The 19011-nt window shown below is 36.4% G+C and overlaps 1 protein-coding gene across 1 annotated transcript in view; it reads left to right on the forward strand.

Annotated features, from left to right (window-relative positions):
• LOC107708049 (receptor-type tyrosine-protein phosphatase T-like) overlaps nt 1-19011 on the forward strand; it is a 259431-nt gene that overhangs the window by 105130 nt on the left and 135290 nt on the right. Inside the window, exon 7 of the mRNA XM_016512197.1 lies at nt 6050-6343. Within this exon, the coding sequence (XP_016367683.1) occupies nt 6050-6343 (294 nt within the window). The remainder of the gene's footprint in view (nt 1-6049; nt 6344-19011) is intronic.

The raw sequence follows: 19011 nt of genomic DNA on the forward strand, positions 1-19011 counted from the left end.
TCCCTCTTGTTCGCTGTTGTCATTCAGTTCTGTCTAATACGGATAGAAGTCTATCTAATAATCAGATAGAACTGTTAAACAAAGGAATTAAAATGTATACAAAATGTATTATAACGATTGCTTTTATATTATTAGTAATATAAAGGCAAACATTATAATACTTTCTTGTTTGCCGTCAGCAAATACGCATTTATATAATTTAAACAAATCTTTGAATGACAAATGAACATTTAATTTCACAAAGCTTGCAAACTTAGTCGGATCCGGTTGTGAGATCTTGTGAAGTGTGCATTTGTATCCTGCATGATCGCAAACATTAATTAAAATAAAATTATATTGACTTTATATCGGCCATCGGCCACCCTGCTTTCAAAGATATCGGCGTCGGCATCGGCTGTCAAAAAACCAATATCGGTCGACCACTAATGGCGACTGTAGGAATGTAAGTTATGCCTTTCAGTTAAAGGAACCCTTGTTTTTACTTCGACTAAAAAAAAATTTTGCCTGTTTCAACTTAAAAACTTTTTTTTAAAAAGTATAATCAACTTGGTTATATAAGTCATTTAAACTTAAATTGCAAAAAAAAATGCAGCCCATACATTGTGGCAAACTCAGTGAAGAAATTAATTCTAGATTGTGTTCAAGTCTGGAAAATGTTGATTTTAAGCATACTTGCAAAAAGGATACTTAATTCCCAATATGTTTAGAGTAATACATTTTGTGAGTTGGATATATAGTACATTCCACTTTATATGCAGTTCACTCACATGGCACAATATATATTATATATGTAAGGCATTTGCGAACATCACACAAATGAACGAGGGAATCTCCACATTCCACCTGGAAACTAACATCTCTTCTCAACCTTCTGAGAGCCGTAAAGCTGAATCACGGTCAGCCAGGCGCCAATTGTCTCAAATGAGTTCCTGTCCAGCTCTGCTTATCTGTACAAGAAACACCAGGAGAGAGAGTGACTTACCAAACTGTAGCAAATCTCATCTGTGTGATTGTTTAAATCTTTGCAATGTAAGTGTAAACTGTAATAATGCACAGCTCAATATATAAATTTGGATATATATTATATTATAACTTTATCAGCATACATAGAGTACACTCATGTGAACCTCTCTCTCTCTCTCTCTCTCTCTCTATATATATATATATATATATATATATATAGTCCAGAGTTGTTTTTGGAGCAGAATTTTGAATTTTATGCACAGGTGTCCTCAGCATGCCGTCTTTGAACAGCACCGGGTTTGTGAATTCAGTCTAGCGAGAGACGCCTCCTCCCTTATTTTCACTGTCTCCCTCTCTTGTCGTCCGTTCCCCGTGCATTGCTTTTATTTGTCCAGACCTGAATGTGCTTCTTCTGAAAGAGGGTTTGAAGAGCCTTCACTCCTCTCATGCTGTTCTTACTGCGCTTGCATGTTTACAGCGTTCCTCCTCTGCATTTCTCTTGTTCCCTGCTCTTCCACAGTGCTCAATACAATGTTTTGATTAAAGCATTCTGTGAGGGCATCCAATGGAAACATTTCTAACACCGATGCACAACTATAAAAAATAGAAGGGGAATTCATTTTTAGATGGAGAGAAGAAAAAGCGGGAATTGTAGTTCCTCGCCCTGGCAAAGAGAATCAAACCTCCAAAGAGATACTGCATCAAGGGACAAGGGTCAGGTCAAAGGCACAGACTGCATCTCTCCTGGCATCTCTCATCTGGTTCCCTTGAGCCATTCTTCCGAGGTTTGATCCAAACAATAAAGCGAATGAGTTGAAACAACTGTGTGAGTCATTCAGAACTCAGTTTCCCATGAGGGTGCCAGTGTGGAGGATGTAGGAGATTTGTGGGTGCTGCTGTAGTCTGATGAATAGGTGTGCAGAGAGCTTGCTAGTCCTATGGAGAGCTTTGCAATTTTTCGAAAGTGCTTGAGTGATTTTTGGCATAATGTGATGCAATTCTTAAATGGAATGAAATAATGGGATGAAGTTTTTTGATGCTATTAATGTTTTTCTGGTTGTGTAACATTTTAGACATTGTTCATCTGAAAAATTCGAAATTCATCTGATTTGGAAGAGCTTGAAGTGAAGAAGCCAAGTTGAGGTTTAACGTTTATAGAGCTGGAATATATATAATGTTAAGCAGCCCAGTTTTATGTAACACCTAAGACTGGATTTAAATATATTAGAAAATGTAATTTATTCCTGTGATGCAAAGCTAAATTTACAGCAGCGTTCAGGAATAAATGACATTTTCTAATATATTTAAATGGAAAACAATCATATAGAATTGCAATAATATTTCACAATATTACTGTTTGTACTGTATTTTTGATCATATAAATGCAGCCTTGCTAAGAGAAACCCCAAACTTTTGAACAGTGTATGTAAAGAATACAGTATGTATTATTTCACAGCCAAAATAATATAGAATATATCTTAAATACTGATATACCGTCCTGCTCTTGTGTGTACGCAAGCACAAATGTGTATGCATCAGTTTATGTAGCAGTTGAATTGTGGCTATTAAAAAACACTCTGGTTCTAGATTAAATCAAACTTTCTCATATATTCTCTCTATATCCCTTTCTCAATTTCTGTTGAATTGGTTGTTCCAACAGGCGAGAAACCAGATTGCAATTATTGTTGTTTCACAGCTACAAATTCCCATTTGACGGTGGAGCTCATCTCTCTCTCCTCCAGCTCTGCTATCAGACAAACCCGGTGGGCTTTGATCAGATAGCGGGGTGGGATTTCTGGAGATTTCTCACAAATCCAGCTGTTTTTAAAACCTCCCTGCAGACACCAGGTGATAAAGGATAAAATTACAGGGGCGCTTGGCCACATGAACACACATACACCTGCACAGGGACTCCAATCACCACATTGCCGCTAATATTCCTGAATGTATGGCAAAGTATCAGTGGAAATGGGAATGAACTTTGTGTATCAAGGGAATTTTGATAAGAAAAGATGAGAGAGATTATTTAGGATTGTGCTCCCTCACACATGCTCTTCTACACCTGAAATAGTAAATAGTGTGTGCAGGAAGTCTCTTATGTCTGTAGGAAATGGGCTTTTCCTGGAGTGAAAGGGACCCCTGGTGAACGGGTAATGCTCCTTTTGTTATCTGTATCCATACTGTGTGGCACTGTGTGGTTGTGTCTAGCCTGTCTGAGCCTAGCATATTTCCTTATTCATTCTCATTTCATCTTTTTGAGAGAATATACTGACATAAGAACTGGAGAACTTAAGTAGCTGAGATGATCTGAAGCCTTTGTGTCATTCTTATATTTGTTTTTGTTCTGCCAGTATATTTATATACAAGCACTCTCTCACCTATCTTCTTGCACTTTCAGTTATTAGTTGCTCTTTGTCATGATACCACAGTTTCTTATTTATTTGTGAAGACTGTTGCATCATCCTAAGCAATAAGTGACCTGAATGGGACTACAAAGTAATTAATAGACATCAGATGTTTTAACTTTCCTATAATGAACATATGTTGATCTCTGTAGTGACGTAGCACTAATCAACAACCACATTGTTAAGGCTGGAAGCACAAAATAGTTTGTAAATCATCAGCAGCTTCCAAACCTCATTTCAATCCAGCTGCAATCATAAACGCTCAATCCAAAAACACTCTACTAATCGCCAAGTTTATCAACTGCAGGACCATAAATGCCCACGCCAGGACAATGTGCTGACATAAAGACTGCTGAAAATGCATTAAACGATGGAAGTGTATTAATGGTTTGAACAAAGGCACTACTTCAAAATTGCAATTTGGATGTGACAGCTACCTTGATGAACAACACGCTGGAGTCCATTCATATGATAAATAAGACATTATCCATAAGCAATATCTCATTTCACACTAAAGTGTTGAAGATTTGTTTTGCAGTCATTATTACTGGGGTTTACTATGGCAAATTATTGGTCATGTTTATGGTTAGGGATTTAAATGCCTATGCTTAAGTATTACACATATATTCGTTTTCTAAGCCGAAAAAAGGTGAAAAATATCCAATAGACTTTAAATGAGTGACTCATTTAAAAACCAGAATATTGTAGAGACCATAGGTGGACAGTTTCTGCAGAAAATGTAAAAAAAAAAAAAATGGGGGGGTTTCTTCTTTAAACCCTCCTATATTTCCTGTCTTTTTTCTCTGGTAATCTGTGTTTACTTTTTATTATTCCTCCTTCCTTTCTGTTATCGTTTTTATTTTCTCCCACCTTCATTTTCATTTCAAGCACTAAACGCTCTTAAGCTTCGGAGGTTGACGGGTTACGTCTAAACTCTCTTCTCCAAGCTAGAGCGTATCCTTTCCGGGCAGCTGAGGGAGTCAGTGGTTATCAGCTGTGGGTAAATGGGCTTTGGTAATCTGGCTCAGTTGATTACATGGCACAGTAGAGACAGCAGCCTCTCATTAGAGTGGGCCTGGGTGGCTCTTCCATGCTCGGATGAACCCTTCATGCACCGCTACTCACCTCTAGCCATGGATTAGTGTCTGCCCCATCTCCCGCTGAGAAATAGTGCCAAAAAGACGATTAGAAGATGGAAGGCAGGAACTGAGAAAGAAAGAAAGCAAATAAAATCAAATAAAGAAAATGAATCAGAATGAATTTTTACATTAGGAAGTTAAAAATATGACTTGGGAAACTCGTCGTCCGGGAAACAAAAAATGTTTGAATTGAATTCTTATATTTTATAAAGAAAATGTTTTGATGGCTGGGCCAGATCGTTTCTAAGGTCTTTTGATTGGTTGCTAGGGCATCACTATATGGTTGCTTGGGTTCTCTTTATTATTTTCCTGAAATAAAGAATCCTGTAGAAGGAAGGGAGGGAGGAAGTATGGAAGTAAGGTAGGGAGTAAGGAAGAAAAGGGATCAAGGTAAAAAAGGAAGGAAAGAATAAAGGAAGAAAACAGGAGAAAAGAAAGAAATGAAGAAAAACAAGGAAAAGGAAGGGGAATGGAAGAAAAAGGGAGAGAGGAAGTTGGAAGCAGAAGGAAGGGAGTAAACAATGAAAGAAGGAAGAAGGCAAGAAAAGAAGAAAAAATAAATATTGTTTACCTTTCACATGTTTGAAGGTAAATCTGAGGTGCTCAATGGCAGTGAGACAAAGAAGGAAGAGACAGGCAGAAACAGGAAGTTAATGCAGTGCAAGCCGTAAGCTGTCTCCAGTGGATTTAATGTGAGTAGGTAGAAGCAATAGAGAGAGAGGGAGAGGAAGAGAGCTTGGCTAAGTGTTAAGGGAAAAAGCTATAGCCCACCTTCTCAACTGGGATTCCAGGAAACGTTTCATTCCATTTATTCTAACAATTCTGCCGGTCAAGCAAGTCTGTCTGATATCCCTTAATGAGCTCCAAAGCTTCAGCCGCATGCATCACTGTAATTGCAGCCTTCATTTTTCTCTCACCATTTTGCACTACAAAAGCAAATGTGAAATGATGTCTGAATGCAGTGTAATACTGAAGCGAGATTATTTTCTACGGCCCTTAATTGCTCTTTCAACAACTTTTTAAATTTGCTGAAAAATTATTGCCAGAGTTGGCTCATGTATTTCAGTGCAGCCACTTTATTTCTTTCTATTGTTTCTTCCACCTCTAATCCACCAAATATCGATTTATTTATATATTGAAGATGCTTGGTATTGATCTTAATAGTTGTATGGTGAATGCATTAGTTTGTACACATGCTATTGATGAAGAAGAAACAAAAATATGCAGATAAAACATTGATTCTAATGCACATCTCTTGCGCTTCATTTTGTTGCACTAGTGTTAAAAAGCTTTTTGTTGTGGAGTGCAAAAGAAAGAAATATGAAAACCTTTTTGATTCTGACACTCAACACGCTTCATAATAATTATGACTTCTGAGTTTCAAAGTAGAAACTTCCCAGGAGAAATTTGAAGGCAACATGATGATAAAATGTCAACTAGTTTTGCGATTCTTTGATGCCAATGTGGACGGGCTTGGTTGTGAGGTGATAAATAAAGATTGTAGATAATAAACAATCCCCTTCTTTCTTTCTTCTTCTTCAGCGCCACCCACACCCATCGCTCCACCTGAGCTTCTTGCAGTTGGTGCCACCTACTTGTGGATCAAACCAAACGCCAATTCCATCATCGGTGACGGCCCCATCATCCTGAAAGAGGTTGAGTACCGCACCACCACTGGAAACTGGGCCGAGACGCATGTTGTGGATGCGCCAACGTACAAGCTCTGGCATTTGGATCCAGATGTGGAGTATGAGATTAAGGTTCTTCTGACCCGACCTGGGGAAGGTGGCACTGGACCACCGGGACCACCCCTCATCACTCGGACCAAATGTGCTGGTAAGTGTCAGTATGTATGATTAGAAGGTACTTTGAGCAGATTAAAAACAATGGAATAGACCAATATTTGGACAGTTCAACAGAAGAGCAACAACTAGAATGTAGTACACTACTATGTTTCTCTCATTCTTCTGAGAGAATGCAATTACTACAATAAAGTGTCCACTCTATTTATTTGTTCTATTGGCTTTTACACCGAAAGCATCTAAGAATGTTAGTTTTTTTTGCTGTAAAAGTAAGAGTAGTGTGTTATTGGTGGCTATACGCTCTGGTGTGGCCTTTATTTGTAGAAATGAGCTTTGTAGACTTTTAGGAAGAATCAAAGTAAACGCTTGCAAGTGGTCTTCATACCTTTCTCTAATAAAAAAAGAGTCTTTTATGGACCAATAAGCAGAGTTATATTTTTTACTTTTATTTATAGGACGGTATAGTGTAGACAGGAAAGTACGGGGGAGAGGCAGTACTGGAACCCAGTTTGGACTGAGGGTGATGCCATTTTAATGGAGCCCTATGACTTTTGTTTAAATGTTTATTATAATAATTATTTAAACTTTACTTGAAAGTATATTGGATTCGCTGAGGCTTGTGTAATATTTGCGTGTGATGTTTTTAAGACAGATTTGTTGAGTTGCATGTCACACACACACAAAAACAATTCATTAAAATAAATTATACATACAGGTACTATTTTGCAGTTAATGTTTATTTTAAATGCTTACACACACACATATATATATATATATATATATATATCATTGTAATTTATTTAGAAATAATATATGTATTTAGCAAGAATGCATTAAATTGATCAAAAGTGTCAGTAATAGCATTATTATATTACATTATAATGTTACAAAAAGTAATTTTATAGTTCTTGAACTTTCTATTCATCAAAGAAACCTGAAAAAACTGATCAGTTTCCTCAAATATAGTAAGCAGCACAACTGTTTTCAACATGGATAGTAATACGAATTGTTTCTTGAGCATAAGAATGCTTTTTGAAGCATCATGTGACACTGAGACTGGAGTAATGCTGCTGAAAATTCAGCTTTGACGACAGGAATAAGATAGAGTGGATAGAGTGGATAGACAGAACTTAAGTACTCTTAACAGTCAATGCAGAAACCTAAAAAGAGTCAAAATGAGAGTGTGATATTGTCACATTTCCTGAGGAGAAATAGGGAGAGACTGGGATGATTTGATATGATTTATGAGGGGGTGAAGGTGTTAGTTGTAATGATAATTGAGATTGTTACATTTCCACCGCAGAATGATGGCAAAGAGCAGGAGAGAAGACAAAGGCTATAGGTGGGAACAATTTTCACGCGTAATTATGAACGCAGTAGGGCGGCATGTGAAGTGGCGCTCAGATAGACAGAGACACTCTTGATCTGATAAAAGTGACAGATAATGAGATGACGGGAGCAGATGAGAGAGCCCTAGGAAGTAGGGAAGACTGTGATCCAGGTGAAGGAAGTCACTCTGTGTGTGTGTGTGTGTGTGTGTGTGTGTGTGTGTGCAAGAGAGAGAGAGAGATCCAGGTGAGGGTTATGTGATGAAGGAGCTTGATTGTCATTGATGACACAGTGGGGTAAATCCAGAGGGGCTCTTCTGTGTCTCCTCTCTCCTCTGACGCTCCCTCATTCTCTTTTCCTCCTCCTTAATTCCTCAGATGTTTTCATTCTTTGACATTAGGATGCATACATGTTCACATATAGTCTTGCACAAATTCAGCTTGAAACTGATGGACTTCTGGTGGCAAAGACATTTCACTACAAGAGTTGTGTTGTGCAAGTTAAGTAAGAATTGACTTAAAAATACCTTTTAGATTCCTATGCTTTTTCAAGTTCATTTTCTAAATTTGATTTGCATTTGAATTGAGGTTGCAAGCATGATTTCATATAGCTGGCATTTTTAAATAGGAAAGTGAAGTTTGTCAAGACAAACTTTAATGTTGGCTTGACAGAGCTTTTTTGAAAGTTTTGAAAACTTTTCTGCACTTGTGGTTTTATAGAAGCAAAAAAAAAAACATGCAGTGTAGTGAAGGAGAGCTAAGGTGAAGGTGTGTTGATGACAGAAATTTTTGCCATCCTTTTTCTTTTCTTTTTTTATTCAAGAGTATTTGGCCACAGATATGTGTGTGAGTTGTGTGTATGCACTTGCTTCACATTTTTTCTTGTCCAGGTGAGGCTGCTCTACATAATCAGTGCGTTCATGCCAGCTCACACAGGTAGCCGTCTATTAAATATACACACACTAACACACATTTCTGATCCAATGAAGTTGCTTCCAGCCGACAGCACTGATCTTCCTTGTCCTTCCAATTCAATTTTTCTCCTCCACTCCGCAGCACAGGAGCTCTATTGGTATGCTAATACAGTCACACAGAAGTGTGTCCTCTGTAAAATACACAGGCAGACTGGAGGGTGTCATTGTACGAGTACAGAAACACACACACATTTCTGTTTTAATATTTATTCCGAAATACAAGGACGCTATTACATGTTAACAATACGGCTGTTATACTTAGTGCAGGTATTTGAACTAAGTATTCAGTGTATGCATGTAACAATAAAATCCAGAACAACTTAGCAGCCGCATAGTAATGACATGGCAAGCCCCTGCATCATGGCAGCGAGTTTTTGTGCATGCAGCCCTTTCATTTTCCTCTGTGTATGTTTGCACCTGTTATTTTATAAGCAATATCTACACTTTACATTGCACAAAACCTACAAATGTAGACCCCACAACACTTCGTTTTTGTATTTTACCTTCATGCACTTTCTGTAATGGAACAAAACCACCAGGTTGTCACTGTTGACACACTTCCCTTGAGATTCAAGCTGCAGCCCACCTAATGAGCTGGAAGCCGGGTGTCAGCTCACACGATTCTAGCTCTTGCCTGCAGCCCAATGAGTTCTGCCACTTTTGGTCTATAAGGGTCCAATTGGCATTCATGTACCACAAAAATGTTTACGGCTTTATCAAAGATCCAAACTGTGTAAAATTGCTGATATTGTAGGAGAGTTTGAGGGGAAACAGGAGTGAGAGAGGTCAAAGAACGCAATGATAAGGCTGATTGCGGCACCCATCAAATCCTCGTGATCCACGCTTGTGTGTGGAGATCAATGTGAAATCCACTGTCAGCTTTCATCGCATCACAGCCAGGGAGGCATTTTGGGAGTGAGAGGACAAGACAGACTGAGGGATTGGAGAGAGGTGAAGCGTGTCGTAAAGAACATGTGTTTATGAAGTGACGGCACTGTCTACCTGTCACACATGCATGCGCGCACACACAGCGGTGCGTATCTGTCACACAGCACTGATTAGAGCAGACAGGTGTGGAGGTGCTGGTCAGGTGAGGCCTGCTTGAGGAAGTGTGTGTGTGTGTGTGTGTGTGTGTGTTGTGCGTGCGGCAGGAATGTTACTGGGCCATGACAAAGCATGGACACACACTCTTCAGGGCTCTTGTTCTGGTATTGGACATGCTTCAGTTATTATTACCCGTGAGTCCATGCAGGGTGTCAATCTTTGACATATGCAAGATAATTTTATTTTAAAGGGAGTTAACCCTTAGAAACCCAAGCATTAATAATGTATTTTTATGTTTACTCATAAAAGTTTGTTGAAAGTTACTGTTTGTTTGCTTGTTTATTTTATTTTATATTTTATTTTATTTGCAGTAGCTTATTTATTTTTGATATGCACTACAATTCAAAAGTTTGGGTCAGTAAGATTTCATTAAAAAATACTTTTATTCAGCAAGGATGCATTAAAGGGGTCATTTGATGCTGCTAAAAAGAACATTATTTTGTGTATTTGGTGTAATGAAATGTGTTTATGCGGTTTAAAGTTAAAAAAACACATTATTTTCCACATACTGTACATTATTGTTTCTCCTCTATGCCCTGCCTTTTTGAAACGCGTCGATTTTTACAAAGCTCATCGGTCTGAAAAAGCAAGGTGTGCTGTGATTGGCCAGCAACGGTCCTCCATAAAATGTGCTGCACACATCTGAATATTTGGGTTGAAGTGTTCTGGTGCGTGAACGTTTGGGCGGCGTTATGCAAATCTTCCCAGATCGTGACGTAGGTATGTGGGGGCGTGTTAGAACGAGCCATTTTAGGTAGGCGTGGTTAACTCTTAACTTTTATAAAGAATATCTCTTTGGTTTTGAGACTTTAGTGTTTGCAACTTTACAGATCTTCTTTATGCACCAAGAGCTTGTAACACTCCAGAGAGAAAGGAAACATTGAAATCGCATCATATGACCCCTTTAAATTGATGAAAAGTGACACTGAATTGTTTTTCTAATAAATGCATTTCTTTTGAAATGTATATTCATCATTGAATCCTGAAAAACACTGCTTCATGGTTTCCACAAAAATATTAAGCAGCACAGCTGTTTTCAACATTGATGATAATAATAAATGTTTCTTAAGCAGCAAATCAACATATTAGAATGATTTTTTAAAATATATTCAAATAGAAAAGAGTTATATTAAATTAGAATAATATTTCCACAATATTACTGTTTTTACTATATTTTTGATCAAATAAATACAACCTTAGTGAGCATAAAATACTTCTTTCAAAAGCATTAGAAAAAGTTACCCACCCCGGTAACACTTTATAATAACTTTCATTTATAAATCATTAACAAACATTATATAATGCATAACAGATCATTAGTTAATATATATTCACATAGCTAGAAATATGAGATAATGTTTTTGTTAATGTTTACTAATGAACTTACTCAACATTACCTAATGATTAACATATGATTATTTAATGTAAATTGAAATGTTTACAAATGTCAGTAAACTTTCAGTTCACTTACTGTTGGTCTTTGTTTGTTGTGTAGACCTCTATTTACACATCCTAACAAATAATTTATTAATTACTTGTTCATGTTTTTGCAGTACCCAATCTAAAGTGGAAACTATTCATCATGTGCAAATGTTTATAAAGGTTTACTAATCATTAATACCTTTATGAACAGTCATCTCAATGGCAAAAAAGAGTCCCGAAAGACCTGAAGTTACCCTATTCACACATCTTTAATAATCACTTATTAATCATTTGTTCATGTTTTTGCAGTAGCCAATCTAAAGTTGAAACTATTCATCATTTGTAAATGTTTATAAATAATTACTAATCTTTTAATATCTTTATGGGCTTTGGACTTTTAGCTAATGGAACAAGGTTTGTGTAAAGGGTGGCTGGTTAAGTTTAGTTAAATGCTTGCTAAAGACATCACAGATTGTAATTTTGGTGCAAAAAATGTTTTTATTGCCTCAATACTCACATTAGTATACTACTCTTCAGTATATCAACAGGATATTCCTTGAATCATAAATAAACAGGAAAACAAATAATTTGTAATAGAAAATACTTGTTAATTTATAAAAACAATATAATATAAACAGATTGAACCGTGTTTCCTTATCAAACTGACCCCTGTACTCTGTTGACCCTTTAACCAACCCTTAAACCTACCCATGCCACCAGACCTGTCCCTAACCTTACCCGTATCACACCTCAACAGCAGCAAAAGTGTCATTAACACAAGCTTTTAATCATTTTATAACATCTGTTCAAATCATTTGTAGATTTTCAATAAGTGCTTGATCATATGGAATTGAAAGTTTAATGACATTTGTAAGCATTTTAACTTGCATGAAATAATGATTTGTTTGAACTAATGTTTAATAAGTTTATTAGCAAACATTAACAAGCATGTTATCTCACGTTTCTAACTCTTTGAATATAAATGAACTAATGATCCATTATGCATTATATAATGTTTGTTAACGACTTATTAATGCAAGTTATTATAAAGTGTTACCCCATAACTACTCCAGTATACTGTACCACAGATTTTTGCCAAGTTAACCTTAAACCAATCTGGCCTCCCAAGTAAGCCATGAACAAAGAAAGGCACCCAATATCCAGCTGATACTGACTCTGTAATATTAATACCATTTGTGTGGGGGAAGTTTTTGATAGGATGGAAATGCAGTTGACAGTTGGGATCTATTATAATAACTTTCTTTCTTTCATGCCATCTTTCTTTTGTTTATTCATTAATACATTTGTCATTCATTTAGTCTTCCTTCCCTTTTTCCTTCTTCCCACACCTGCATCCTTTACAATGTACTGCATCTTCCCCTCTGCCGTTCTGTTTTTGTCCTGCTCCATCACCCTCTGTTGTGCAGACATATTCAGGTGTGGAGATCTCTGATCCATTCTTTCTCTTCTCGTCCATCTAGCACAAATGATGGATAGAGTTTAGTCCTCTGCTTGAGGTGGAGGTGATAATGTGTGTGTTCTTAATTGCTGAATATCCATTGAAGTGACTGTGGTGCTCTTGATATTTAATGCAGCAATTTTTCAAAAAAAAAAAAAAAAGCTCTCAGTGGCAGTATCTCATCTTTTCATCCTCCGCTATAAATTCTACACTGAGATCTTAAAGCAAATGTACTTCACCTGTAGACATTCCTTCATCATCCTTTTCCACTTTTCATGGAAAAGCAGGACGTCCACACACACACACACACACACACACACACACACACACACACAGCTAAGGTCAATTACTGTCTCCTCTCTAGCCTGAAACCTTGAGATAAAGCCTATCATAAAGAACCTGTTTGATTTGCTGTGGGCTTTGGGACTTCTTTTTGTTAAATTTATGACACGTCTGCTTTACGAGTTAATTACCAACATATTTCTGAGTTAGAGGGCCTAATGTGTCTTCTGGCTTATGTCCTAACATTATGAACAAATATGATCTGAGATACTGCCACTTTGCAGTCCATCAGTTAATGACATTATATATATGCAGAGGATTGGGCAGCTTGAAGTGTCCTCTACTGTCTTTAGTGCTGTTCGTATGGAATCATTACATATGGCTGACATTATAATATTGTATTTAAACAGTTGATTCAAGTTATGATTTTCTTTTTCTTGTTCTTACGAGCCATAATGATGCAGCAATGTCATTTTATCAACCTAGGCTCATTGGAAAAATGTGCCTGTGGTGATATTTCTGCAAATTGTATATTGTTGCTTCTTGCGTGTTTTGCAACACTTTCGGGTGGCACTAAAATGGTGTTCAATTTTATATAGAACAGATTAATGTAAATCTGGCAACATTTTATTTTGTTAGTTATTGTATTTAGTGAAGCAGTTCAGAAATGTCCGGTAAGTGGCACTAAAATGTTAATGCTCCCTAGCATTCAAAAATAACATACCACATATATTAAACCTGACCATAAGCCTAACCAATATAGTTAATCAAAGCAAACATGAGATAAAAATGCATTTGCCATACCAAATTCTGTACCAGGTGAGCTGCAGAGCAAGTTTACTACATCAGAAAAGCCATTCATATGGAGCTTGTCACAGTGTGATACAAACATAAAAATTTATCAGTTGTACAAATTATGCACTATGGTAACTGTTTGGAAAAAAGTCTTTATTAATCAATAATCTGCCTCGTAATCATAATTTGTTTTAAAAGGAATAAAAATAACTGGTGATTTACTGACACTATAATTTTCGTTTCAAATGCAAACTGCAGTCAGTTGTTTTGAAACAATGTAGTTAGAGGCACGATTTTCCCGTAAGCCTATGTTGAATTTTATTCAAATGGTAACTTACAGTGACATAATCATAATGAATCATAATGAAAGTTGACTCTCTTTAAAGGGGCAGTGATGCAATATGTTCAATGTTAAAATCACAGTTTAATGTGCATAGATAACTTCACGCGAGACCTTTGTTGGTTAACTGTCTGAAGAGTGTAAACACTGCGACAAAAACATTGTTTCTGGCTCAGCCAATTGCATGCATTTTGGGGCGGGGCTGCCTTTTTGAAGTAATAATGATCTTTTCTAATAATAATGATCACCTTACCTTTATGAAGCATGTCATCTTTATTTTGCTGATCACTGTAGTTTATTTTTTATGGTGTATTTTATGAATGTAGCTTTCATAAAGGGAATCTCTTTTTAATAAGACATGGTAATGAGGCAGGAGAGAAAAGTAGAGGAGAGGAGATTTCTGTATCGGAACAGAGCAGGCACATAGATACACTTATATTGTCTTTCCCAGCACGTCAGGCGGTCACGGTGCAGAGATGGTGAATAATGCACAGGGGGCAGAGAGAGAGGGTGGTGATAGACAAGTATGGAGAGAAAGAGAGAGAAACTTAGTTTTTTTGTGATTTTGAAGTTGATTTGGTTTTGTGAGCCTGTGGCAGTGATTATATTTAAGTACCTGGAAACTCAAGAATAATATTCTAAACTTTCATTCTATTCCTTAAGAAAATCCTGTCATTATTTACTGCCTTATGTCATTCCAGACCTTCAGAATATCTTATTTTTTTTGTTCTGCGGAAGAAAGAATGACATGAGGGTGAGTAAATGATGACAGTTTTCATTTATTCATCTCTGTAACTGTAAATAAAATAGAAAGTTTCTAGCTTGTGCCATTCAGAACTACACTGTTTCTTTAAAGGGATAGTTCACCCTAAAATAAAAATTCTGTCATTTACATACTGTTGCAGGTGTCTTTTATGCCATTGATCAGAAAAATTATATTTTGCAGTTATTTTGACTTAAAAAACTGTTTGAATAAATGATATGATATGAAATTATAGAATTAACTATGCCCTTAAGAGTATGTCCATATCATACTACAGAAATTATTGTTCTGTAACGCATCCAAATCTAAAGTACACAAGCTTGTACCGTATTACAGAAACAGGTGTAGAAATGTCTTATTTCTTATGTCTTAAGACATTTCTACACCTGTTTCTGTAATACGGTACAAGCTTGTGTACTTTAGATTTGGATGCTCATAGTATACCAGCAGGAGCTGTAAATCCTTCTTGTGCCATGTTTGAGGCCCCATCACACCCCATTTGCCAAACACAGAGTCTGCCCGCCCCCCTGAGCAACATCAGAATACATTGTATGTCTGCTCAAGTTTTTGATGGTTGATCACACCCTCAGATTGCCCTCTGGGAGATGTTCTCTGAATTCTAATACAGTTGGCATTCTGTATTTTACATTAGCTGCAGTAGTTCCCCTCTTGCTCTGTCATCACGATCGCTCATCAAACGTGGCATTCTGACTGAAAGTGACTGAAGGCATTGAGCTCCTAAAAGACTTGTACTTAAAGGAACGTTCCGGGTTCAAAACAACCTAAGCTCTGTTGACAGCATCTGTAGCATGCCATAGACGATTAGCTCAGAGAATTATTGTGACGTGGCTTTGTTAGTAAAAACAAGCAGAAACACATCTACTGTACAGTAATGCACTTACAATGGAAGTCAATATAGGAGGCTTTTAAGACCGAATGCACAGAATGTGTTTTTGTTAAAGCACGCATATTAACTCTTCCAACAATGGGTTGTTTGAGTTGTAAAGCTGTCTAAATCACTTTTCCTAGGTGGATAAATTGACAATTTCTGTGATTTTTCTCCATGTAAACAATGTTATGTTTGCGCATATCATTTGAAAGTTACTGAGTTTATTGACTTTACATGGTCATGACGAGAGTTGAAATATTGCAAGTAACTTGCACAAACAGGGTTAGATATTTTAAACGATTTAATGATTTTATCACATTAGTGTCATTTCAATATTTATAATAATTAAAAACATTTTTTTTTTTTATGTTTAAGACTTTCACTGCCATTCAAAAGTTCGGGACCAGTATTTTTTTTTTTTTTTTGGAAAGAAATTAATACTTTTGGGGTAACACGGTTTCCACAACATTGAAAATAAGTTCTTGAGCAGTTAATCAGCATATTAGAATTATTTCTGAAGGATCATGTGACACTGAAGACTGGAGTAATGATGCTGAAAATTCAGCTTTAACGACAGGAATAAATTACATTTTAAAATATATTCAAATAGAAAAGAGTTATTTTAAATTGTAATAATATTTCACAATATTACTGCTTTACTGTAGTATTTTTGATCAAATAAATGCAGCCTTGGTGAGAATAAGAGACTTCTTTCAAAAACATAAAAAAAAAATCTTACAGAATTTTTGAACAGTAGTGTATTTTAGTAGTGTATTTATCCTGCTCCAATTACTGCAAATGTGTTTTTTTGTCTGTTTTTACAAACTGAGGGACAAGTTAAAATTATTTTTTATTTGTGGTAATCGATGACTTATATTGAACCTGGAGCATTTCTTCAGGAAAAACCTCATTTATTTCAAATACCAGTAACTCTTCCCCTGAGTAGCAGATATATTGTTTGTTGCATATTATTTGCTTTATTCTTTTGTTTTAGAGGTTCTGGTAAGAGTTGGTGCTCGGTAATATCAGGTGACATTATTCAAAGATTAATTTTGAAGAAACTGTTGAATGAATGTTATTGTGAATTTGTTTTGACTTGAACAAAGACTTGGCTGGGTGAGAAACAGAGGGAGAAATTCTGAGTAAAGAGAAGGAGAAGAAAAACATCCAGTATAAATATTAATTTCTCTTTTGTTCAACAAAAACGACCCAATCGGCTCCTCAGCAGATTCCAATCCACCTCAAATAGTTTTGTTATTCATAACCTGCCTCCATATATTAACATAGAATAGTTCAAAATGAAATCACAGCAATCCCTCGGGATCATGGGAAATGTGGATTTACCACATTTGTTGATTTCTAACAGATTGGATTTAACTGGCATCTGTGGTCATAAATCAAACATTAACAATGAATAAATCAATATCTTTACTATAAGGGACAAATATAAAATGGTTTATTGTAAATATATCCAAAAGAGAGCAAGAAACCACAATACAAAGATCTGTGATGTAGTTTTTCTCCTAGTTGCACTATTGTTTGAATGGAATGATTTTTTCCCCCATAGTAACTGTCAAGCTTTTGTTGTTTTTTTATTGCATATTAAAATAAAATGCTAGGAATTAAATAGCTGACAGTATATCCAACAAGGAGGATTGTGAGTGTAACTGGTACAAATAGCCACAGATATCTGTCTTGCACAAGACTGCATCAGAGAGAAGGAAATAAATGAAGATTTTCCAATCATTTGGGAATGCAGCCACTGTTTCAGTGATGGAGATGAGGGCACAATGTGGTTTTCCTTAATTAATTTCAGTGTTTTATAGAGGGAAGACGAGGCAGTTTGCTTATTGGGAGAGTAGCGCCCACTGGGTACCAACATATGGAGGCTGCATTTGGCTTTGGGTGACGTTTAATGAACTTCTCATGATTATGAGTTCCGATACCAAAAATAGCCCCCAAAGGACCTGAAGGAGGCCCTTATCTACAGGAGAAACAGACTTTGTGGTTTAGCTCTAGGTTGTGTCCCACTGTGATTCAGCCTTACAATGCCACGTTCACGTTTGCTTCACTGACAGCCAGATGTTTTTTTGAGACTGGAGTCACGTTTTCTTGTAGGCCTGGCCTTAGGGCATCTTTCCATTTTGATGGGCTCACGAACATAGAAGAATAAAAAAAACACACAAAAAGGATGGCATTGATTACTTGTCCATGAATAATGCAGCTTTGCTTGTCAGATGAAGGCTTTCAGTAATCTAAGGGTCATTATCAGTTGCTTTAAAATGAGCTTGTTTGCAGCATTTCTCTTCCCAAATAAGTGTGGAAATTTAGGTCTCTAGTGTTGGACAATAAGCAATATCACATCTAAATTTCTTGATGGAAAAATAAATTGAGGATCTACCCTATTTTTCAAATGTTTGAGGTCAGTATGATTTTTCAGTGTTTTTGAAAGAAGCCTCGCATGGGTCACCAAGGCTGCATTTATTTGATCAAAAATTCAGCCAAAACAGTAATGTTGTAAAGTATAATTACAATTTAAAATAACTGCTTTTTTTTAAAATATATTTTAAAATGTAACTGGCAAAGCTGAATATTCAGCAGCCATTACTCCAGTCAATAAGTCATACTTATTGCTCAACAATAAGTCAATGTCCTTTTGGTCCAAAGCAGTGTTGCTACCGCAAAGTTTTCACTCATTCATCTTGAAAATCCAAGTTTAATGCCTTGCAAAATTAAGCATTTGCTTTTCTGTGATTTATTCTACATTGTTATGTCAAAGTCTTCTGATTTGTCACTGGCTAATTAGCTGGCTAAATTAACAAAAATAATTTGTTATAGTCTTAAAACCATCAGTAAGGATGTGTTAAACTGCATATCAATCAGTATTGTTTTGGATAATAAACTGTTGTTTTTCAGCAAATGAAGACTTTGGAAATGATATAGATGTATAAAAAACTGTGAATATATATATATATATGTGTGTGTGTGTGTGTGTGTGTGTGTGTGTGTGTGTGTGTGTGTGAGTGTGTGCGCGTTTTTGTGACAAATGAGGACATACATTTGTATAATGACAAGGGTATGACATAGGTATTACAAGGAGAAGGTGACTTTTCAGGACATTACCCCATGTCCCCACTTTTCAAAACGCATATAAATCACACAGAATGGAGTGTATTGAAAATCTGAAATAGCACAAAGTTTCCTGTGAGGGGTAGGTTTAGGGGTAGGGTTGGTGTAGGGCAATAGAATATACGGTCTGTACAGTATAAAAACCATTACGCCTATGGAGAGTCCCCACAATTCACAAAAACAAACCTGTGTGTGTATGTGAGTGTGTGTGTGTGTG

The sequence above is a fragment of the Sinocyclocheilus rhinocerous genome, unplaced genomic scaffold, assembly GCF_001515625.1.
Source record: "Sinocyclocheilus rhinocerous isolate Xijiao unplaced genomic scaffold, SAMN03320098_v1.1 scaffold113, whole genome shotgun sequence".
NCBI classification, from domain to species: domain Eukaryota; kingdom Metazoa; phylum Chordata; class Actinopteri; order Cypriniformes; family Cyprinidae; genus Sinocyclocheilus; species Sinocyclocheilus rhinocerous.